The sequence below is a fragment of the Hoplias malabaricus genome, chromosome 6 (assembly GCF_029633855.1).
Source record: "Hoplias malabaricus isolate fHopMal1 chromosome 6, fHopMal1.hap1, whole genome shotgun sequence".
NCBI classification, from domain to species: domain Eukaryota; kingdom Metazoa; phylum Chordata; class Actinopteri; order Characiformes; family Erythrinidae; genus Hoplias; species Hoplias malabaricus.
Genome location: NC_089805.1, coordinates 9,530,193 through 9,550,758, shown reverse-complemented (window position 1 = coordinate 9,550,758; position 20,566 = coordinate 9,530,193). Strand labels below are relative to the sequence as shown.

The 20,566-nt window shown below is 43.6% G+C and overlaps 2 protein-coding genes across 2 annotated transcripts; both read left to right on the top strand.

Annotated features, from left to right (window-relative positions):
- The first annotated feature begins 561 nt into the window (after nucleotides 1-561).
- LOC136699442 (olfactory receptor class A-like protein 4) lies at nucleotides 562-2,364 on the top strand. The gene is made up of 4 exons (XM_066674152.1): nucleotides 562-819; nucleotides 907-1,170; nucleotides 1,300-1,554; nucleotides 2,143-2,364. The coding sequence occupies exons 1-4, from the start codon at nucleotides 562-564 to the stop codon at nucleotides 2,362-2,364; spliced, it is 999 nt and encodes a 332-aa protein (XP_066530249.1).
- A 2,848-nt stretch (nucleotides 2,365-5,212) lies between these two features.
- On the top strand, nucleotides 5,213-18,706 carry recql4 (RecQ helicase-like 4). The gene is made up of 24 exons (XM_066675238.1): nucleotides 5,213-5,480; nucleotides 6,234-6,267; nucleotides 6,372-6,463; nucleotides 6,541-6,681; nucleotides 7,501-8,555; nucleotides 8,787-8,886; nucleotides 10,002-10,149; nucleotides 10,248-10,373; nucleotides 10,716-10,868; nucleotides 11,410-11,502; nucleotides 11,627-11,763; nucleotides 11,939-12,022; nucleotides 12,107-12,295; nucleotides 12,435-12,617; nucleotides 12,782-12,977; nucleotides 13,838-14,115; nucleotides 14,190-14,327; nucleotides 14,573-14,945; nucleotides 15,229-15,358; nucleotides 15,468-15,634; nucleotides 17,051-17,240; nucleotides 17,998-18,166; nucleotides 18,283-18,391; nucleotides 18,529-18,706. Exons 1-24 carry the CDS (start codon nucleotides 5,397-5,399, stop codon nucleotides 18,648-18,650), a joined length of 4,491 nt encoding a protein of 1,496 aa, XP_066531335.1. The 5' UTR covers nucleotides 5,213-5,396; the 3' UTR covers nucleotides 18,651-18,706.
- Nucleotides 18,707-20,566: the final 1,860 nt, after the last annotated feature.

The window sequence follows — 20,566 nt, the reverse complement described above, 5'->3', positions numbered from 1 at the left end:
AGTAGGTACCTTACAATACTAGTGTGTAGTCCACCACTGAGACGAACCCTTAGCCTTACGAACGATGGCCTGCAGTAAAGTGTTCCACAGACTCACAACCCTTCCATACGTCAGTCAGAGCCAGGTCCACGGTCAACACAAAGCTAGTGAAATACACCCAGGAATGGCCTGGTGTTGAGGGTTAAATGATTCAGCAGAAACAGGCGGGTCCAGCGGGTCATCTCCCCGTGTACTGTGTATCCTCACTTTTCAGACACATGGCGATATCAGCAGCAGAGGGTCCTTAATGACTGAACACCCTAGTGAGGCTAGTTTCAATTAGCCCATGGCTAATTAATTCCCAGTTTCTCTGCGGAGCACCAGCTCAGCACTGTCTTAAAAACACTGGGACCTTCAGTGGAGTCCCCCAACCCACGTCAAGCTTACATTTGTAGCAGAACCCTGACGATTGGTGGATTTGGTCACAAGTGGGTGGAGCCAAATGGAGATTTCTGGACTGATGCCAGTTGCACATTTACACAAGAAGTCTGTAAGTGGAGACCGCAAGCTCATTTAAACATTATGGTCAACGCCACTACAGCTCCTGTGGTCAAGACGGCATGGAGCTTGCTATCGTCTGCACCATTAGTTTGCTACGTCATCCTGGTGCTTCTGGGCATTCTGGGAAATACCATGGTCATCTGTGTGGTGGGGGAGTACATAGGAAAGCAGAAAGGTGCACGCAGCTCGGACATGATCCTGGTCAACATGGCCTTTTCCAACCTGATGGTGTCTGTGGTGAGGAACTTATTGCTGGTGTTGACGGACCTGGGGGTTGAGGTATGGAGAACTACCTGGAGGAATAATGTGGTGCTGAGAAGGTTGTCGTTGACTTACTGGCCATTCTGTCCTGTGTTTTGTTGATAGATGTTACCCTCTAAGAGCTGGTGTCAGGTTCTGATGGGAATATGGGTGTGGCTACGTTGCGCCAATGTCTGGTCAACTTTCTTCGTCAGCGTCTTCCATTTTCACACCTTGAGGCGAGTGTCCCCTCCCGTGGTCAGTCTCGCTGGCATCCGGGGACCTCCTAGATCTCTGATGATGGGCTTTGGTCTTCTCTGGACCCTCAGTCTCATCTACTCAATCCCTGCTTTTGTGTTCTCCACTAAAGGAGGCAAGAATGCTACTGAGGTGGGGAGGGATGTCTGTCTGTCTGTCTGTCTGTCTGTCTGTCTATCTATCTATCTATCTATCTATCTATCTATCTATATATCTATATAAAATATCTAGTCTACCTTGTAGTTCTTCTCCTCTGCACAGACATTAATGCTAGTGACCAGTACGACTCGTCCATTACTGAACTGTCTATGGGACTTCCCATCCATCCACAGTGGTCTGGCCTTCGCCACCACCTCTATGATCATCCACGAGATCATCCCCATCATCCTCATGAGCGTCACCAACCTGGGCTCACTGGTCATTCTGTACACACATAGGACAAACCACCCTCTAACTCACAAGAAAACACAAACACCCGCTGGGAACCGAGTGCCTGCCGAAAGACGAGCAGCCAAGGTCAGAACACACACAGACAAATACACAGTTCTTCAAATGTACAGCTATTGTACAGTAAACATTTATCTTTGTCATGGCTACCACTGGTCACAAGGGAACTGTCAACAAACCCAGCCCCCTGGCCAACTCTGCATTGCCCTTAAGTGAAGAAACACCTCGAACCTGAACACGCAATCTTGTGAGACGACAATCAACTCAGCAAGAGGCGGTACATCAACCGAGTTTGGACAGGCTTGGTTTATGTACCACCTCTGGTAATTATAGTTGGCTATTTTCTATGTGTTTGGGTTCTGCAGTCTGCAAGGCACTCCCTCGCTTAAGGGCAAGGCTGACCTGTTTTTTCAGGTTGGAGTTTCCCCCACTAGAGGAGTCCTGGTTCATGGTTCCTCTGGGTCTGGGGACTGTAATTTTAAAAATAAGTTTAGTACCAGACCTGATACTCCAGAACACTGGGTGTCAGGATAAAAATGTAAGACGAATTACTGGAGAAAATGACTGGCTGTTGTTTGAAGGTGGTGTGAGAAGCAAAATATAGGCATCTGTAGATCAGCAGCTCTTCTGACTTTAAGATTTCTTCTCTCTCCGCAGGTGATCCTGGCCCTCATTATTCTGTTCGTTGTGTCCTGGGGCGCCAGTGTGATATCAGTGAATTATTTCAACTACAACGGAGGTCCATCCTCTGCAAATCTGCTGGTCCTCGCACGCTTCTCCAACAGTGGCTTTATCGCTTTGTCCCCCTTTATCCTCGCCGTGGGACACCGGAGACTCAGAGCAGTCATAAAGTCTGTCTTTAAATGCAAATGTACTTAACCATTATTTGTTATATTCATGTCTTGAAACCGATGGATCTTATTAAACACATGCTGCTACACTGATTAACCGATGAGGCCAGCTCTAATCTCAGACGCACGGTTTCACTGTGGAGCAGTCCATAAACGTGTGCGAAGAAATAGCGCCACTTGTGGTGCAGTTACTAACCACAGTGAATAAGTGAGTGTCATATTGTTTGTGAGTGGATGTGTGTAAGTGACTGTATGAATATGTATTTATGTAAATCAGTATGTGTGTGAATGCATGAATATGTTAATGAGGGCGCGAGTTACAAGCCAGTCACATGAAGTGCATCATATCTATAAAAAATATGAAGAAATGCCCTTTACTTAAAGCAAGTTAATTGTTAAATTCTAATAATACTTCATTAATAGTTATATTTGTTTATTTTATTAAACTCATTTTTGGAGCATTTTTATTGGTCAATCTGTTGTGAAAATTTCACACAATGGCAAGAGCAGCAGGATGTGGTCAAATGTGGTAGAAAACTAAAAAAACCTAATATCTATTTTAAAATTAAGGCCAGTCACAAAACATTTTACCAGTAAAACAAAGTGAAATTGTATACTATACCTTATAACAAAATACAAATGGAGGGCGGCCCGGTGGCACAACAGGTAGCGTCGGTGTCACAGGGGTTGTGGGTTCGAGTCCCACTCTGGGTGACCGTCTGTGAGGTGATTGGTGTGTTCTCCCCTTGTCCACATGGGTTTCCTCCACCAAACACACACGACTCAAGAGTGACCATAGGTGTCAGTGTGTGTTGCCTGTGAAGGTAGCGTCGCTGTCACAGGGGTTAAGGGTTCGAGTCCCACTCTGGGTGACCGTCTGTGAGGAGTTTGGTGTGTTCTCCTCTTGTCCACATGGGTTTCCTCCACCAAACACACACGACTCAAAAGTGTCCATAGGTGTGAGTGTGTGTTGCCTGTGAAGGACTGTGTGTTCGTGCCTTTGCACCCAGCGATTCTGGACCCACCGTGACCCTGAACTGGATAAGCGCTTAAAAAGTAAATATATTCTTCCTTAGCTTGAATCTCTTCAAAAAATCAACCAACTTGCTGGGTCCAGATTGGTCATACTGTCTAGCTTAGTCCAGCTAAACCATCAAATTGAAATGATAACCCTAAGGTGGTCAAGATTTAATCCGGTCAGCCATCTTAACCAGCATGAGTAGCCTGAGCTGGTCATGTTGTTTTTTTTTCAGCAGGGATATGGTTTCTTTGAGTCATATCCGTGAGTTTGTGTTCATCATGATGCAGATCGCAAAGATACCAATGTTGTTTCCGACGATGACGCAAAATGCTCCAAAACTGTGAGAGATAAGTCTCAAAATACTTGACAAATGCGTAAATGTTAATCTACCAATTAAACACAGGTCACCAATATGGTTCACTATAATCTCTTTCCATACATCAGAAAACAAGCCTAGTCATCAGAAAACAAAAAGCCCCATCGTCATCTTTCTCCCTCACTGACGAAACTAGACGCTGAATTTGTTGGATTATTAGCTCGCTAACAAGGTGTGCTTCAATTAGTCAAGTTAATTAATCCCTCGCTAATCCACGCAAGGATGCATGCTCAGCTTCTAGACCCGTAGACAACTTCATATCTTGTGGAATCTCAGTGACATGTCTCTCTAATTGAGAGCCTGGGGGACCTGAGCTTGAACAGGTTGGGCCTGGTGACCGGCATTAATTTGGTAACCGTGGTGATGAGGCCAGACTCAGCTTGTTGAGGCACAAGTAACACAAATATCTAACTAAATTAGAAATAATTCCCCCCACACTGCTAGAGATTTTATTTTCTTGTAGCATTAACAACATTTTACTTTGGGGATGCAAGGTTTTTTGAGTTAATACAGTATAGGTTTGAATATATGTGCAGTGTAAATCTGAAAGTAATTAACAACCATGAACTCAAGAGCAAATGCATTCATTATCACTAACCGAAGAACAAATGTAATAACAGCAGTGCTGTGTAAACTGCAGGATCTGCGTAATAAGGTTTAATTAAAGTAAATTGAGCACTAAAGGAGTGTTTTATCAGGGTTACGCTTTAAGTTGTTGCATGCAAAGTGGATTATCTATGCATCAGTTCATGTGGAATATCAATTGCTGGTGCTCTGGGAGCGTGTTGTGAACGATGAGATGCACTGCTAAAGCAACACTGAGCCACAACTGACTGGACTACATTAATCTCATCTTGAAAACATATTTTAGCTCCAGTCTCGCTTTTCTCATATTAAGCACTGTGCAAAAATGTGTTGGTTCATTTAATTAAAAAATACAGTTACAGTTATATTCATATTCAGGAGACATTTCTTAGATTATGGCAGAATAACAATTAACGTTGCTGTCACAGAACTGAGGGTCCTGGGGGGTGTGATTTTCCTCTGTGTGTGGTTTTCCTCCAGCTGCTAGGTGAATTAGCCATTCTAAAGTGTCCATAGGTGTGAGTGAGTGAGTGACTGCTGACTTGTGATGGTCTGGGGCCGTGTTCAGAGTGTGTTCTTTCATTGCCCCATGTTTCTGGGTAGGCCCTGGACCCAATACAGCACTGAAAATGATGAATCAATTACAGAAGATGAATGAATAAATTGACAGAGATGGGTTCTAGGGATTTAATTGATTATCAGGCCACTTTAATCACATAAAAAAAAAAAAACCTCCATGTCACCTTATGCTCAGACACAGGTTTATGTATATTAAAAAACCTAAAGAAATTATATATAAAAATATATATATATATATGTGAACACGCTCTGTCCTGTTTTTTAGACTCTTATTTTGTCAGTGCCGACGTGACGTCACTGGTTTGATATTGGGCGGGCAGACGGCAGAGCTGTGTTTGGTTTGGTGTTGCTTTATTAATGTACACAATAGTGCTTTCTTTACTGCAATGTCGACGTCTAAATAGTTTCTCCGTGGCTGTGGTGAACAGTGTGAGCCGCTGAAAGACGTTGAGCCGCAGTTTAAAGCGGATTTTTAATGTCGAAGTGAATCTGCCTCAGAATGGAGCGCTACAACGACGTTAAAATCCTCTTAAAGAAGTGGGAACACTCCTTTACTCAACAGAACAACAGGAAACCCAACAAGGTAAATGTGTAGAGTGCGATTAATCCTGTGTTGTGTAGTTCTACGGTAGTCCATACATACTTTGTTTGCCCCCATTCACCCCACAGGACCACAACAGAGTGGGCATAGTTTGGGTGGTGGATTATTCTCGGTGCTGCAGTGAAACAGAGCGGATCAGACACAGCAGTGATGCTAGAGTTCTCAAACCCCACAGTGCCATTGCTGGACTGAGATTAATGAACACAGCAGTAGTTCAGTAACTTAGCAGAAGCATCCAGTAATTAGATAAAACATAACCTACTTTTACAAAACAAATCTCCTGGGGTTACTTTACTGCTTTAGTTTGCAGGGAGTTTATTTTTATTTGCAGAGGGTTTAGGGCTTCAACCTTTACACTGGCTTCAACTAAAGCAATGTCTTATTGATAGTGATACAATCTTTGTTTGTGAACCCTTTGTGACACTGAACAAGATTAAGCGGTTACAGAAGATGAATGAACAAATAAATCATTGTTGTCCAATTAAAAACATGTATCTGGACAACAGCTGTCCTTCAAATCGTGTTAAAAATTTAATGATGAATGAATCAGTAGAAATGCTCCAAAATGTTGTTTACATTCACTTCTTTTGTAAGTTAAGAATGTTTGTTCCTTCTCCTGTAGAGTTACTATTTTGGGAGATACATGTTTTTAACTGAACAGTGACAAAATGCATAATAGTAATAATAATGGTAATAACATCAGTAATAATAATGAATCTGATCTTTTATCTTTAGGACGATATAGATGCAGCCCCAGAGGAGACCAAACGTAAGTTGGTGCCCTGCATTTTTATACTTTTCCTTTTACTTCACGGTTTAACTCTTTCATTTCCTCAGGATGACTTTCCGTCTCAATGTAACCTCTTTTTGCAGAACTTTATAAAGAATACCGTCTGCTTAAAGAGGAAAGGGAGAAGGCCAGCAGTGAGACAGGAGATCGCATAAAAACAAATACTGCAGAAAATGTGAGTAAATGTGTGTGTGTGTGTGTGTTTGTGTGCTTTTTCTGATTGACACTTTACTGACATTTTTCTGTTTGAAGGACTGTTGGGGTTCTCACCTGAACCGGAAACACACGCCAGTAGCTGCTCCAAAACTAACGTTAAAAGACAAAGAGACTTTGCAAGCTTCGGCACAGTACTTTGGCATGAAGCTGAAGTCGAATCTGGGAAGTTTATCAAAGGTGAGTGAGATGTTTTGTTAAAATATGTGTGTACAGGCCTTTAAATGAGAAGGTGAAATTTGAGGTGAATGGGAAAAAATCTGCAAGGCTGTGTTTCTGGAGCCAGATAACGCTTAATATTAAAACAGATTAAACATAAGCTGGGCTGTTTGAGGGGGCGGCACGGTGGTGCAGCAGGTAGGTGTCGCAGTCACACAGCTCCAGGGACCTGGAGGTTGTGGGTTCGATTCCCGCTCCGGGTGACTGTCTGTGAAGAGTGTGGTGTGTTCTCCCTGTGTCCTCGCGGGTTTCCTCCGGGTGCTCCGGTTTCCTCCCACAGTCCAAAAACACACGTTGGTAGGTGGATTGGCAACTCAAAAGTGTCCGTAGGTGTGAGTGTGTGAGTGAATGTGTGTGTGTCTGTGTTGCCCTGTGAAGGACTGGCGCCCCCTCCAGGGTGTATTCCCGCCTTGCACCCAATGATTCCAGGTAGGCTCTGGACCCACCGTGACCCTGAACTGGATAAGGGTTACAGATAATGAATGAATGAATGGGTTATTGTCGTTATTTTTACTGTTGTCTTGGGCTATGTCTGTAAAGTCATGTATGTGCATTTCAGTCCCACGTTATATTACGTATCTCTAATAACAGTAATTACACATAAACAAAGTGTAAATACACATGAACTGATGTTGATACACATGTAATTACATAATCTTTACTACTGTAATCCATCTACAAGTACTAATTCATTAGTAAATGCATATGTTGTTATTAGAGACATTTAATATAAAGTGGCACCTGCATTTCTAACTGTCTAAGTGTTTGTTCTTGAAATAGGAACGCTCGTTTTCCCTAAAGAAATCTGTGACGCCAGGCCGGAAAACGGAAGGGTCCTGGAAGCACAGTGAAGTGGCAAGCAACCCGCCGACGGCAGCGGAAACCTTTTCACCAAAGCCGGCCAAAACGCATCCAGACCCTTTGGCCCCTCCAGTGCAGACAGCTAGCAGTGAGCTGCACGATGAGCCTTCTGACCCCTTTCCCTCTTTCACCCCTTCCAAGTCCAGCACTCTTAATGGGATAACTCCAGACAGAGGCAAGGAGAGGACCCAGTTTTTAAGGCAGTCCGTGACTAAGAGGCTATCTTCTGTGGACAGAGGTTGGCTGGAACGCTGCCAGGTCTTTAACGAAGAGGGAGACATGGAGAAACCAGTTGCGGGGAATTTGAACCGGCCCAAAGAAGATAAAATACTACAAATGAGTGGAGGAACTGATGAGGCTGGTTTGAGAACACCCATAGAGAGGGGGGCGTGTATAATGTCTACATCACCACAGTGTCCAGAGGACATGCCTCAGTTGTGTAGGGATAAAATCCCTGTAGATGGCAGTAAAAAACAACACACTGATACCAGTTCCAAAGTAGAGGATGGGAATGGGATGCTGGCTATTCCCAAAGAAGGTCAGTCTGGGACGCAGGATGTCATTTCTAATTCCACAACTAGAAAGCAAGCTAGGAAGCTCAGATCCAGTAAAGCACAGAACTCTGCAGGTGTCCAAATTGAGGATGAAGAATATGAGCCTAAAAACGTCAAGAAAAAGGGAAGGAAAAGGCAGAGAGAAACTGATGGAGAAGAACAAGTGGAAGAAGGTCAGAGGGCGCAAAAGAAGCGCAGGACCAAGAGAGATGACACTACTGGAGACTGCCCTATGACTAAAGGAAGGAAAAGGAAAGGAAAAGGAGCTGAGGAGGGTGGGAGTGACCCTGAGGACTCGGTCAGTTCTAAGAAAACGGCTGCTCAGAAACAGAAGATGGCTCACGAGAACCTTCTAGGAGAAATAGAGGAAGAGGGTGTGAGAGCTGTTTCATCCAGGATGAAAAACACAGTGCGAAGCAGGTGTGTCACTTAGTTTCATACAGTGAACACTCATCAGACACATTTACAACAAGGCCCAAGTCTCCCCAAACCCTCCAGTCTCGTTATATTTGCCTTACACTCATACAATTTGTCAGAAAACCAATAAATGTCACACTGGCACGTGTGTATAATACATGTATATAATGTATAAATACATTACAAATAAGAAATTAACCAAAGTTATTAACTTTATTTTCTTAAACAAACAAGACCTACCAAAAACAGTGATGGGAACTTTGTGAAGATCAACCTGAAGAAGAAGTCTCATGTGAAAGGTTTTGCCTTGAGAGGTGCTGCCCTTCGAAAGCAGGTGCGTGTTATCAAATGATACAAAAAAATCAATATTGTGATAATCGTGATATTGTGCACTCAACGAATTTGTGAAGTGAAGTGTGACTTCAGTCGTGTGGAGGTGGTTTGAATATAGAATATCAACATTCTGTATGCATTTTATAAAATTTCAGAACCTTAGGATGTTACATTTGTTTATAAAATAAGCAAATGCTTACACATTCATTTATATATTCATTTATATATATATATATATACTTAAATAGGGCAGGTAGTGTTGCAGTCACACAGCTCCAGGGACCTGGAGGTTGTGGGTTCGATTCCCGCTCCGGGTGACTGTCTGTGAGGAGTATGGTGTGTTCTCCCTGTGTCCACGTGGATTTCTTCCGGGTGACTGTCTGTGAGGAGTGTGGTGTGTTCTCCCCGTTTCTGTGTGGGTTTCCTCCGGGTGACTGTCTGTGAGGAGTTTGGTGTGTTCTCCCCGTGTCTGCGTGGGTTTCCTCCGGGTGACTGTCTGTGAGGAGTTTGGTGTGTTCTCCCCGTGTCTGCGTGGGTTTCCTCCGGGTGACTGTCTGTGAGGAGTGTGGTGTGTTCTCCCTGTGTCTGCGTGGGTTTCCTCCGGGTGACTGTCTGTGAGGAGTGTGGTGTGTTCTCCCCGTGTCTGCGTGGGTTTCCTCCGGGTGACTGTCTGTGAGGAGTGTGGTGTGTTCTCCCCGTGTCTGCGTGGGTTTCCTCCGGGTGACTGTCTGTGAGGAGTATGGTGTGTTCTCCCTGTGTCTGCGTGGGTTTCCTCCGGGTGACTGTCTGTGAGGAGTGTGGTGTGTTCTCCCTGTGTCTGCGTGGGTTTCCTCCGGGTGACTGTCTGTGAGGAGTGTGGTGTGTTCTCCCCGTGTCTGCGTGGGTTTCCTCCGGGTGATTTTCTGTGAGGAGTTTGGTGTGTTCTCCCCGTGTCTGCGTGGGTTTCCTCCGGGTGACTGTCTGTGAGGAGTGTGGTGTGTTCTCCCTGTGTCCGGGTGCTCCGGTTTCCTCCCAAAGTCCAAAAAACACATGTTGGTAGGTGGATTGGTGACTCAAAAGTCTTTGTTTTAGGCCAGTCTTGAGGATAATGTGTGTATGTGTGTACCGTCACTGCAGATGTACATGCAGAAGTTCCAGCTGAAGGGGGAGAGGTTCGGAGGACGTGGCCGAGGCAGGGGGAGGTTCACAGGCTTCAGTCGGCAAGGTGACAGCTGCTTTAAATGTGGAGGCACGGGACACTGGGCACAAGACTGTAGAGGAAGAGGTGAGAGACTGAGTTGGAAAAAGCCTGTAAAATGTATATTACCTGTATATTCTACTGGTTTGTGTAATTTTTGGATTTTCTATTGTTGTGTCTCTAAGCTCCTGCTCCTGTAGTGAGTGAAGCAGACACACAGAACACTCTCCCAGAAGAAGAGGAGCCATTTGAGCTGCCCACTCTAGAGGAAGTGGCTAGGGCTACTGGGACTCTGCGATCTGAGCCTGTTTGTGAGTACTGATCAGACTGCAGTTAATAGTGTAGTGCACTGAAAAATAGGCCAAACTTCCTAATGACATTATGGCAGTGCGGTGTTTCTCAGTCACAGTCCTGGTGGGTCACTGCCATGCGCCTTGTGGTTTTCTCCTTGCTCCATCTACACCTACTTTACTAGTTAACTCATTAGTTGCATCAGGTATGTTGAGAGAAGAAGAGACTTTAAAACATGCAGGACACGGACTCACTAGGACTGAGATGAGTGTGGCAGGGCACCTTAAGCTGACCCATATTTTAAGGGTAGATTCCTCATCATGTCATTTCCCGGGAGTGTGTAAAAAAAGGTCTTCCCTCAGCAATGCCCTCAAATGTCGGAGAAGAAGCAGAGGAGAAGGAAGACAAGGGGGAGGAGATCCTGCTCAATGTAATCAGACCGGACTACGAACGCCCCGCCCCTCCTCCACCCATGGAGCCTCTCTATGAGCCCAGAGAGGACGGTAAAGTACAAGGTAAAGTCCTAAAACCCAGAGCTGAAAACTGGCACATGCTGTTTTTACTCAGATCTACTTTCTTTTTGGTCCCTGGTTGGTTTTCCACTAAATTGTAGAGGTGATGTCACAAAACACATCTGGCTTTGTAAACTACAACAAAAGCAGCTGTAATGTTAAGCATTGTTTACTCATCATGTATTCATATGTTGTTGTTGCTGGGGACTGAACATGGGTCCGTGTATCAGTTCCGACAGATTTGTTCCTTGTTGCTGCGCCAGTTCTTGCGGGATTTTTGTTGTAATTTACGATCGTTGCATAGAAAAGCACTCTGCAAGGTTTACATGTGAGGTTTTAGTTCTTACTCTGCTTGCTTAGAGCACAAGGGAGCAGGTACTAAATGAGGTACCCCTTTCCAGGAAACAGGTATAAGATTTATCTAATGGAAAAGCAATAAAGCCGGGAAGAAAGGGAAAGAGCCATTAGAGGAATGTACTTTTTAATGGATGCAAGTGAGAAACCTGGCCTGGATTTTATGCTAAAAATTTCTCTCTCTCTCCAGAGGTTCCTCCAGAGGTGTACCAAGCTCTCCGTGACTTTGGTTACAAGTCCTTCAGGCCTGGCCAAGAAACAGCAATAATGAGGATCCTCTCAGGTACACGACAGAAGCAGAATAGTGAAAGCATGAAGAAGTATGAACTGTGTTTTAATTGTTATGACGTCTATGTTTTGGCCATTCTCAGACCTTGCTTTTGTGTTGTTTTGGTTGTGTTTTTCAGGTTTGTCTACCCTCGTGGTTCTCTCCACTGGCATGGGGAAATCTCTGTGCTACCAGCTACCTGCCTACCTCTACGCCCAAAGGTCCAAGTGTATAACACTGGTAGTGTCCCCTCTGGTGTCACTAATGGATGACCAGGTGACACTGCACTACAAACACATCAGTTACGATTCTCTGCGCACATTATTTACTGCGAATTTCACTCACTTCTGTATTTGTAGCTTGCATCAAGTTTTTACTAAGTGCTTAAGTATTTTTCAGTGAATAGTGTGCAGCTTTTTTTTCTTACTGCTGTTCTTCAATCTCTCCACAGCTCTCTGGACTTCCCTCTAAACTAAAGGCAGCTTGCATCCATTCGAATATGTCCCAGAAACAGAGAGAGGCAGCTATTGAAAAGGTCTTTAAATATTAAGAGTGTAAAACCAATATTCCGATCAGCTTGTGTTCACTTAGCTCCTTGTGTTTGTTTCCTTGTGAGTAGGTCAAGGCGGGTCAGGTGCATGTTTTGCTGCTGTCTCCAGAGGCTCTGGTTGGCGGAGGGCACTCTGGCTCAGGGTGCCTGCCCCCTGCCGACCAGCTGCCCCCAGTGGCCTTTGCCTGTATCGACGAAGCACATTGCGTCTCTGAATGGTCTCACAACTTCCGGCCCTGTTATCTCCGACTGTGTAAGGTGAGGCCTTGGAGAACGGGAGAGTTATATGTTGAGGTTTGAACAGAGCTACGTTTTACTGAAATGATTGTGTGGTATTGTAGTACCCTGCTGGTTTTATTGATCTCTGAATATTGGTATTAAATACATGTTTCTGTAGGTGTTGAGAGATAGGCTGGGTGTGCGCTGCTTGCTGGGTCTGACGGCCACTGCCACTCTGTCCACTGCCTTGGATATCGCACATCACCTGGACATCAGTGACCAGGAGGGCATTGCTGTGCGTTCAGCCGCTGTTCCCCAAAACCTCCAGCTCTCTGTGTCCATGGACAGAGACAAAGACCAGGTAAATCATGAGATTCAATAAACCAATTATCCAATTAACTGGAAAATAATTTAGTCAGAAAAGTGCATTACTACATATAAAGGTACATTTATTTGTGTCTAAATGAATTAATAAATGAATATGAGAAGTGTAATACAAACACAGGTGTCCTCTCGTTCTGCCAGGCTCTGGTTTCTTTAGTGAAGGGCGAGCGGTTCGGAGCACTGGACTCTATTATAGTGTACTGCACCAGACGAGAAGAAACGAACCGCATAGCTGCACTGCTGCGTACCTGTCTGCAGGGGGTGATGTTGAGGGAGTCCTCACGGCCTGTGAAGGAGGAGGAAGACAATCCTGTGGGGAGGAAGAAGAAAGCTTTGGGTAACAGTAGAGATTGTTTCTGTGTGAGGGGGAAAATTGTATCTCCATTATTGTTCCTTTGTAATTTTTTACAATTATTTGAACACAGCAGCTCTCCTTCACATTGAGTGAAAATTACTTGAAGAATAGACTGACAGAAATGCTCCAAAACATCTGACTTCTGATTGAAAGTTAAGATTCCTTCTCCAGTTTACTGTTTTTGAGATACACGTTTTTTTGGACAGCGATGATACGTTGCCAGATGTTGGACTTTGTGAGTCACTTTGGACACTTCATAATTGAACTACATTGTGTCCCTGTCCTAAAAATGTAATTGATTGGGTGTTCTCTGCCTGCATGACATCCAATCAGCTCTGACCATGAGACAGCACCTACACGCTCAACTCACTTTGTGGAACTAGCCTCAATAGTTTGAGGGGACCTCTCATAGAGCCATCTGCATGTCCCTGACTGACTAATGAGAATGGCTTTTTAACTAGAACCACTCATTGTTCTCCCACCTCCCACTGTAATAACACAACTCTTAACAGACTCGTTATGACGTTACTGTACAATCAACTCCATATGCCTTCAGTCATACTGCTCTTTGTTTATACACTGCTCATTGTTTATCTTTTGTTCTGGAGGATGGTTCTGACTTTTGACTCTTGGTTCATGTCTATCATTCTTTCTCATATTCTGAGGGAGACTTTCCTGCCACTGTCGCCTCAGCGGTGCTCACTTAGTGCTAGGACCTGGAATTCTGTAAAAATTATTCGTTATAATAAGTGCTTCATAAAAAATTGAATTCACAATACGGATGGATTTCCCCAGCACTGTTTCTAACAGCTTTACTGTACGTCCCACTGTTGGAAAATCAGCCAGGAAGAAGATCCGGAAGCCTCTGAAGTGGATTGCCGAGGCATACCACGCAGGGATGTCTGCCTCCGAGCGACGCCGCGTGCAGAATAACTTCATGTGCGGAGAGCTGAGAGTGGTAGTGGCCACCGTGGCCTTCGGCATGGGCCTGGACAAATCGGACGTACGCGGCATCGTCCACTACAACATGCCCAAGAGCTTTGAGAGCTACGTGCAGGAGATTGGCCGAGCCGGCCGCGACGGAGAACCTGCACACTGCCATCTGTTCCTCGACCCAGAGGTGAGCCCTCGGACAGAGATGCTTTGAAATCTGCTTTAATTCTAAGGCTCTAACTGGTTTGTTAATGTGTACAGGGTGGGGACCTGCATGAGCTGCGCAGACACATCTACGCAGACACTGTGGACTATTTCACCGTCAAGAGGCTGGTGCAGAGGGTTTTCCCTCCCTGCAAGTGCAGACAGATCCATCAGAAGCACCAGGACATAGCTCGGGTAACTCTGTAGTTCTTTGCAAATGTAAACAGTTACGTTGCAGAGTAAGCGTTACATATCTATGCTCTTTTTGTGGAGTCTTATAATCATTTCACATGTATGAGAGCAGTGTATCTGAAGGCTGATGATATGGTCTGTAATGTTCTGAGTGTGTTATGAATTGTGTTTAAAGGACAGTGTGAGACAACGAACAGTTCTAGTTAAAGTGAAAGTGTGTATAGAGCCGAATGTTTCTGCTCCTCCAGGCTGCAGAGGTGGATGACGCTGATATGTTAGAGCTGATGGAGCTGTGTGAGCAGTCTGGAGAAAACCAGCAAGAGCAAAACACAAACCTTCAAGCTGCACCTCCAGAGGAGTCCACGTTACACACGAACTCACCACCGTCAAAGAGCACAGAGGAGGAGGACTGCGAAGGATCCGTTACTTCAGAGGGAGAGTCACACGAGCCACTGGAAAGTAGAGGGACTCAAAAAGTTGAGGCAGTGGATGAAAGAGACGGGAAAGATCAAGCGGTGGGAGAGAGTGAAGACGAGAGGTCGGTCCATCGTGTGTGTCACACCCACGAGAGAGCTGTTCCAATGGAAGACACTGTGGAGGAACTGGATATCACAGAGGAGGGTAAGAGAGACAGACCCACAGGGGTGATTATGTCTTATATTATTAATAAATATGAGTCTGTGTTCTACAGTTTTCTCCTCATTCCAAATGTTCTCAATCAGGTAAGACACTAGGGGTTGGACCATTTAAAAATGTCTTCACAAGGGGGCGCTATTGGCGTGCAAGTAACTGTGTGTCATTCAAAGGGAAAGAAAGGGTAATGAGGTCCTTACACCATCAAGAGCTGAAGAATGCAGATGAAATACTGAGGAGTGTGTATGTGTGTGTGTGTTTGTCTGCTCAGGGCTTGAGACTCTACTGTGTTACTTGGAGCTCCACCCTCAGAGATGGGTGGAGTTGCTGCACCCGACTCTCTCAGTGTGCCGGCTGGTGTGTTACGGAGGTCCTCAGCAGCTCCGGAAATTGACCAAACTGTACGTGATTTAATTTTAATTAACCTACTAATAAAACTGTCAAGAGCTATATTTCATTTTTATGGTGTCTGCTCTGTACTACCTTTGTCCTCTTGTCCTTGGGTGGCAGATGTCCCCCAGTGGCGGTGGTGCTGGCTCGGAAGCGTTTGGCGGGGGAGAAGGTGGAGGCCTGTGATTCTGTGGAGTTTGATGTGGTGGAGCTGGCCGACACTATGGGCTGGCAGCTTCCTCTAGTGAAGAGAGGCCTGAGACAGCTGCAGTGGAGCACTGGGCCAGGTTTGCGTCGGGGAGGGCTAATTCTGATCAGGGAAACAATACAAATCGTATGAAATTCAGTTTAAAAAGCTGTTTAGGGCTGGACCATAGTTCAATATCAAAATATATCACGATATAATATGTTTCAGTAACAATAATACGATTGTTATACACATTTTCAATATTTAATATATATTATTTACAGCATTTGTCACTGACTGACTGCCATTACAGGGTTCTGCCATCAGTTCACTGCACTCCATTTTAAAAGCTAAGCACCACTTAATGGACCTCCATGAATATTTCACATTGTTTTAGTTACTGACATATATAAGTATGAATTAAAATGAAAATAGCAGCTTAATTTGCTTTAAAACTGACAATTTTATTAAATTAACGGAAAAACCCGAGCTCGCTACGGAAATTCTTGAACGCAACCGTGACGTCACTGGTGGACAACAGCTGAACAACGCCGCGGTAAAACACCGTTATGACTGACTGTTATGACAGGATCTAGCTAAATAACCAACATTATTCATGACAATAGCCTAGCAATAAGCTAAACTCAAATTTAGAGGTACCATTATTCTTGTAAATGTGAATTCATCCGACACTATAAACCTCCGTAATGCAGCTACGTAGCCGAGTATAATCTGAGACACCGAGTTTAGCAAGTCAAGCTAACGTTAACTAACACCAACTAAAACAGGCGAAGTGAGTGTCCTTACCCTGTTTACCTCCATGTTACAGAGGCTCTTGAACACCTTTCGTTGGTGTCCTTACATGCCCATATTGTTGGAAAAGCGCCAGTGAAATGAGCTACAGATAACGGAGTGAGCGGATGGTCCTTTCCAAAGTGCCCATTTAAAGTTGACAAATTTAGTCCATTTTCTAGATATTGTGGGATCTTTGGGCCATTTGTGCACAGATGTCCCTTTCGTCATTTTGCATTAAATTAAGTGCAACTTCTAGAGTTGTTGTCCACCATCTACGTCACAGGCAAGACGCCTATTAGAGTTTCCGAACACCGTTGGGGAGGGGACCAACGGTCTTTTAAACCTTGTTCCTTGAATTAGTAAGAAATAACATGTTTTCTGACAATCAATAAACACAAGTTAGGAACTCAAATTCCACTGTATTTATTTGTTTGACACTTTCATATAGCTGGTGCTTAGCCTTTAAAGTTAATTTTAAAATATTAAGTGATTACTACTGATTTACTTTTTACTGTCTATTTGTTTTTGTATTTATTGTAATTAATATTATTTTAAACAAGCGCCATGTTTATTTATAAGATTTTGCACAGTTCTGTACATATTTACAAAATGTAAAAATCATCAGTTCTTTCCTTTTGAAGCTATTCGTGGGCTCTTTGCTTATTCCATGTATTCATTATTATAATTCATGTATCTAAAGTGAATAATCTGCTGTGGCCAGGCTCTTACGGAGGCACTGGCCGGAGCGGTATCCACGTGGAGTTCTCTGCTCTGTCTTTCTACTTCCGCTCCTATGGAGACCTGACCGCTGAGGAACTGGACAGTGTGTGTGCCTTCCTACACGGCAGGGTCCAGGCACAGGAGAGGACTCGACTTTACCAGCTTAAAGCCAGCTTTAAAGCTTTCCGCAGGTCAGACTGCTACTGAAAAATCATTCAGACATTTTTAAAGCAAAGAATACAATTCAAGAGTCTGAACTACTGTTGTGATTAAAGAAGAGTAAACGTGTTTATAAAGTCATTCATTCAGATTGGTGGTTACTTTACAGCTTCATAGGTTTCAATTAAAACACATAGTTTTTTAAAACATAGAATCCATGAAAAATAGTTGACTCAGGAATAAAATTGAAATATAAATGAGCTGATGATGAGCTCATTTTTTTTATCTGTAGTCCCTGGGAAGGTTACTACATATTAGTGGCTCGATGTAAAATGGCTAACGGTATAAAAGGAACTCTAGGTTTTACTTTTACCTTAAAATTACAGCTTCGAAATCATCGTGATGCTGTTTTGAACTGTAATAGAGAGACTAGAGCCTCTGTGTTTGCTACTCCAGACTCAGCACTGCAGAAACTGTACTATGTAAATTGGGAGGAGGGTAGGAAATTAAAGTACATATATCATTCAGCATTAACAGTACACACGGTCTCTAACAAACAGCTTATGTGTGATGAGGTAATGACACAGACTGGCTGCTGCAGAGTGGTGGAGGTTGAGGTGGTTCCTTAATGTCCCAAAGAATCTGAAGACCTTTGAGTGTCTAGTTTAATGATCATCATCATCGCAGTATATTCAGTAAAATATACAGAATTTAATTGTAATATAACAGTATCCTTTCATCCACCTCTATATTGGATTATCTTGTGTGTGTGTGTGTGTGTGTGTGCAGTGTGGCATTTCGGAACTGCAGCTTCTGCATGGATGAGTTGGACGAGGCCAGGAGCCTGAAGCTGAAGGAGCTGCTCTCTGACTACTTTGATAAGAGGAGAGACCTGGACATGAGTAAGAAATACATAGAGGAGCAGGACGAGGAGGACGACACTCTGAACAAGTACAAGGTGATTGTGATTGCGAACCTTTACTGTACGCGGAGTCTCTTTTAAACCTCAGCAATGTTCTACACATTAGAAGGAGAACCATCGTTTGATGTTTGAGTTTGTGTTCTGTCTCTCAGCTGAAAGACTGGGAGGAGCAGATCCGCGCTGACGTCCGGGGTTTTCTGGCCAATCGCAGCGACGAGAGATTCTCTGGCCGTGCTGTGGCGCGGATTTTCCATGGGATCGGTGCGTCTGCTTTCTACCTCCTCTCTCTGTCTGTCTTTGAGTTCTTTTAATTCCACTGTTCAGGCTCGTTGAGGTGGTGTTACTCCTTTGGATACGTGTGTACATTTTAAATGCATTTATGAATTGTTTACTTTCAGGAAGTCCACGTTATCCAGCACAGACCTATGGTCGGGATCGGAGATACTGGAGAAAGTACATTCACTTTGATTTCAATGAACTCATTCGCTTAGCCACGCAGGAGATTATCAGAACAAGGTAACACAGGTGGTGCAGTCACTCGAAAGGTCCCTGTGTAGTTTGTTTCTTTTTAAATGTCTAACGTATGTCTTATTTTATAATAAAGATTATTTTTCTACGTTCTGCTGCTGTCATTACATAGTTAATAACCCATCACATGACATCACATACAACCAGGCATCTGGATACATCTGGATAAGTGTTTGACGTCACCACTCTGGATTTAAAATGCAGTTTTAGCACTTCAGAATGTTGCTCTCCTTTGTTTCCTTTTGTCCTTTTGTGGTCTACAGACGTAATTATGTCTTTTTAACCCTGAAAGTATCCCTAGTTGCCAAGGATACATATTGTGGGTCATTGTCCTGCTGGGTAATGAGTTCATTTCCCATTGGTGGAATCATTCATTGTTTACTTTTCCAGTCATTTGAACCGTCTGTGGCTAATGCCTATTTGTGTTTGGCTATTTCAGTGTTTGGTGTATTTTTTTCAGCCTCATTAACTCTAATGGTTTTGTGCCGAATGAGCAGATGTGCAGCAGAACAGGACTCGCTCTGACACTTACATGGGTCAGCTCATTGTCCACACATCAGTTTTACAGTTACCCCTTTGTCTATCACCTCCACATCAGTGCATTTACAGACTGCATACACTAGAGAGCAGTGTTTCACATTTTTTGGGAACACAGGTATTAAATGAACCCGTTTATACTTTTCTAAGTGTTACAAACACCGCATTGTTTGCTTTTTCCTGAAAGGGGGAAAAAAACGTCAGCCTTAGAGGGCCCCATGCTCAATTCCAAGAGTCGACTAGAAGGGTGTGAACCTATGATTGGGTCTGGGGTGAAGAAACTATAGAATGTAGCAAATGTGCTTATTATTATAGCAATGAAAGCTGGACTTTGCATTTAACCCATCTGGCTGTTAACTAACACACACACACACACACTCACACACACACTGTCTGGTTCAACAGTTTTTCAGCTGTGGATGTTGAGGGAGGAGAATGCACTGTTCCTTCACATTTTTTTCTGCCATTGAATATAGAGCTGGACGATGGGACCAAAATTTATATCACAAAAGATTTCTTAATTTCGGTCGATACGATATAATTCTGATATCAATGTGAGCCACAGAAAACATCAACATCAAACAATCCTCTTGGCTTTGTCGACGTAATGTTAAACTAACTGTAAAATTGAGTGCAATGAACTGACTGAAAATATGTATAAATATAATATCATTGCTATTAACTTTTTATATTGCGATTTATATCGGTATTGAATTATTGTCCAGCCCTAAAGTGTTCAAACTAATGCCATTGCAGTCCTAAGCTTGCTTCTTCATCCATTTGGCCACTACTGCTCCTGAACTCGCAGGGCCCAACACAACCAGCGCTGGTATCTCAGAATTTTTCCTTGATTCAATGCCAGTAAATCCCCATTTCATTAGCATTCCCAGAGTAGAGGCTGTATCTACAGTAACGCTGCACAAAGACTTTTGTGTTCAGAGTTAAGGTTAGGTTTCAACAAATGTTCACTTATTTCCTCATGTGAACAGCCATGTGTTTCTCCTTTGGGGATTTATTTCTGATTTAGTGTTTGATAACTATCCACATATCAGTTTTCATAAACGTCTCCACTGTCACTGCAGGTGAGTCTTGTTCAGAGATATGTTTCTAAGATTGTATTCAGCCAGGTGACAATAAACAGGTCTCAGCAACGAGGAAAAGGATCAGAGTAAACACACGTTTCAGATTGTTCCGCGTTATTAACGCGCATTAATTGAGCTTAACATAGTGTTATCTTTAAGGAATTTTTCATTCCGTCCCCAAAACACATTGGATTGTAGATTAACCGTAAACTGTAGCAAACTTTTGACCTCATTCTTCAGAGCTGACCACAGATTAGGAAACATGACCCACTGTTATTGAAAGAAAACC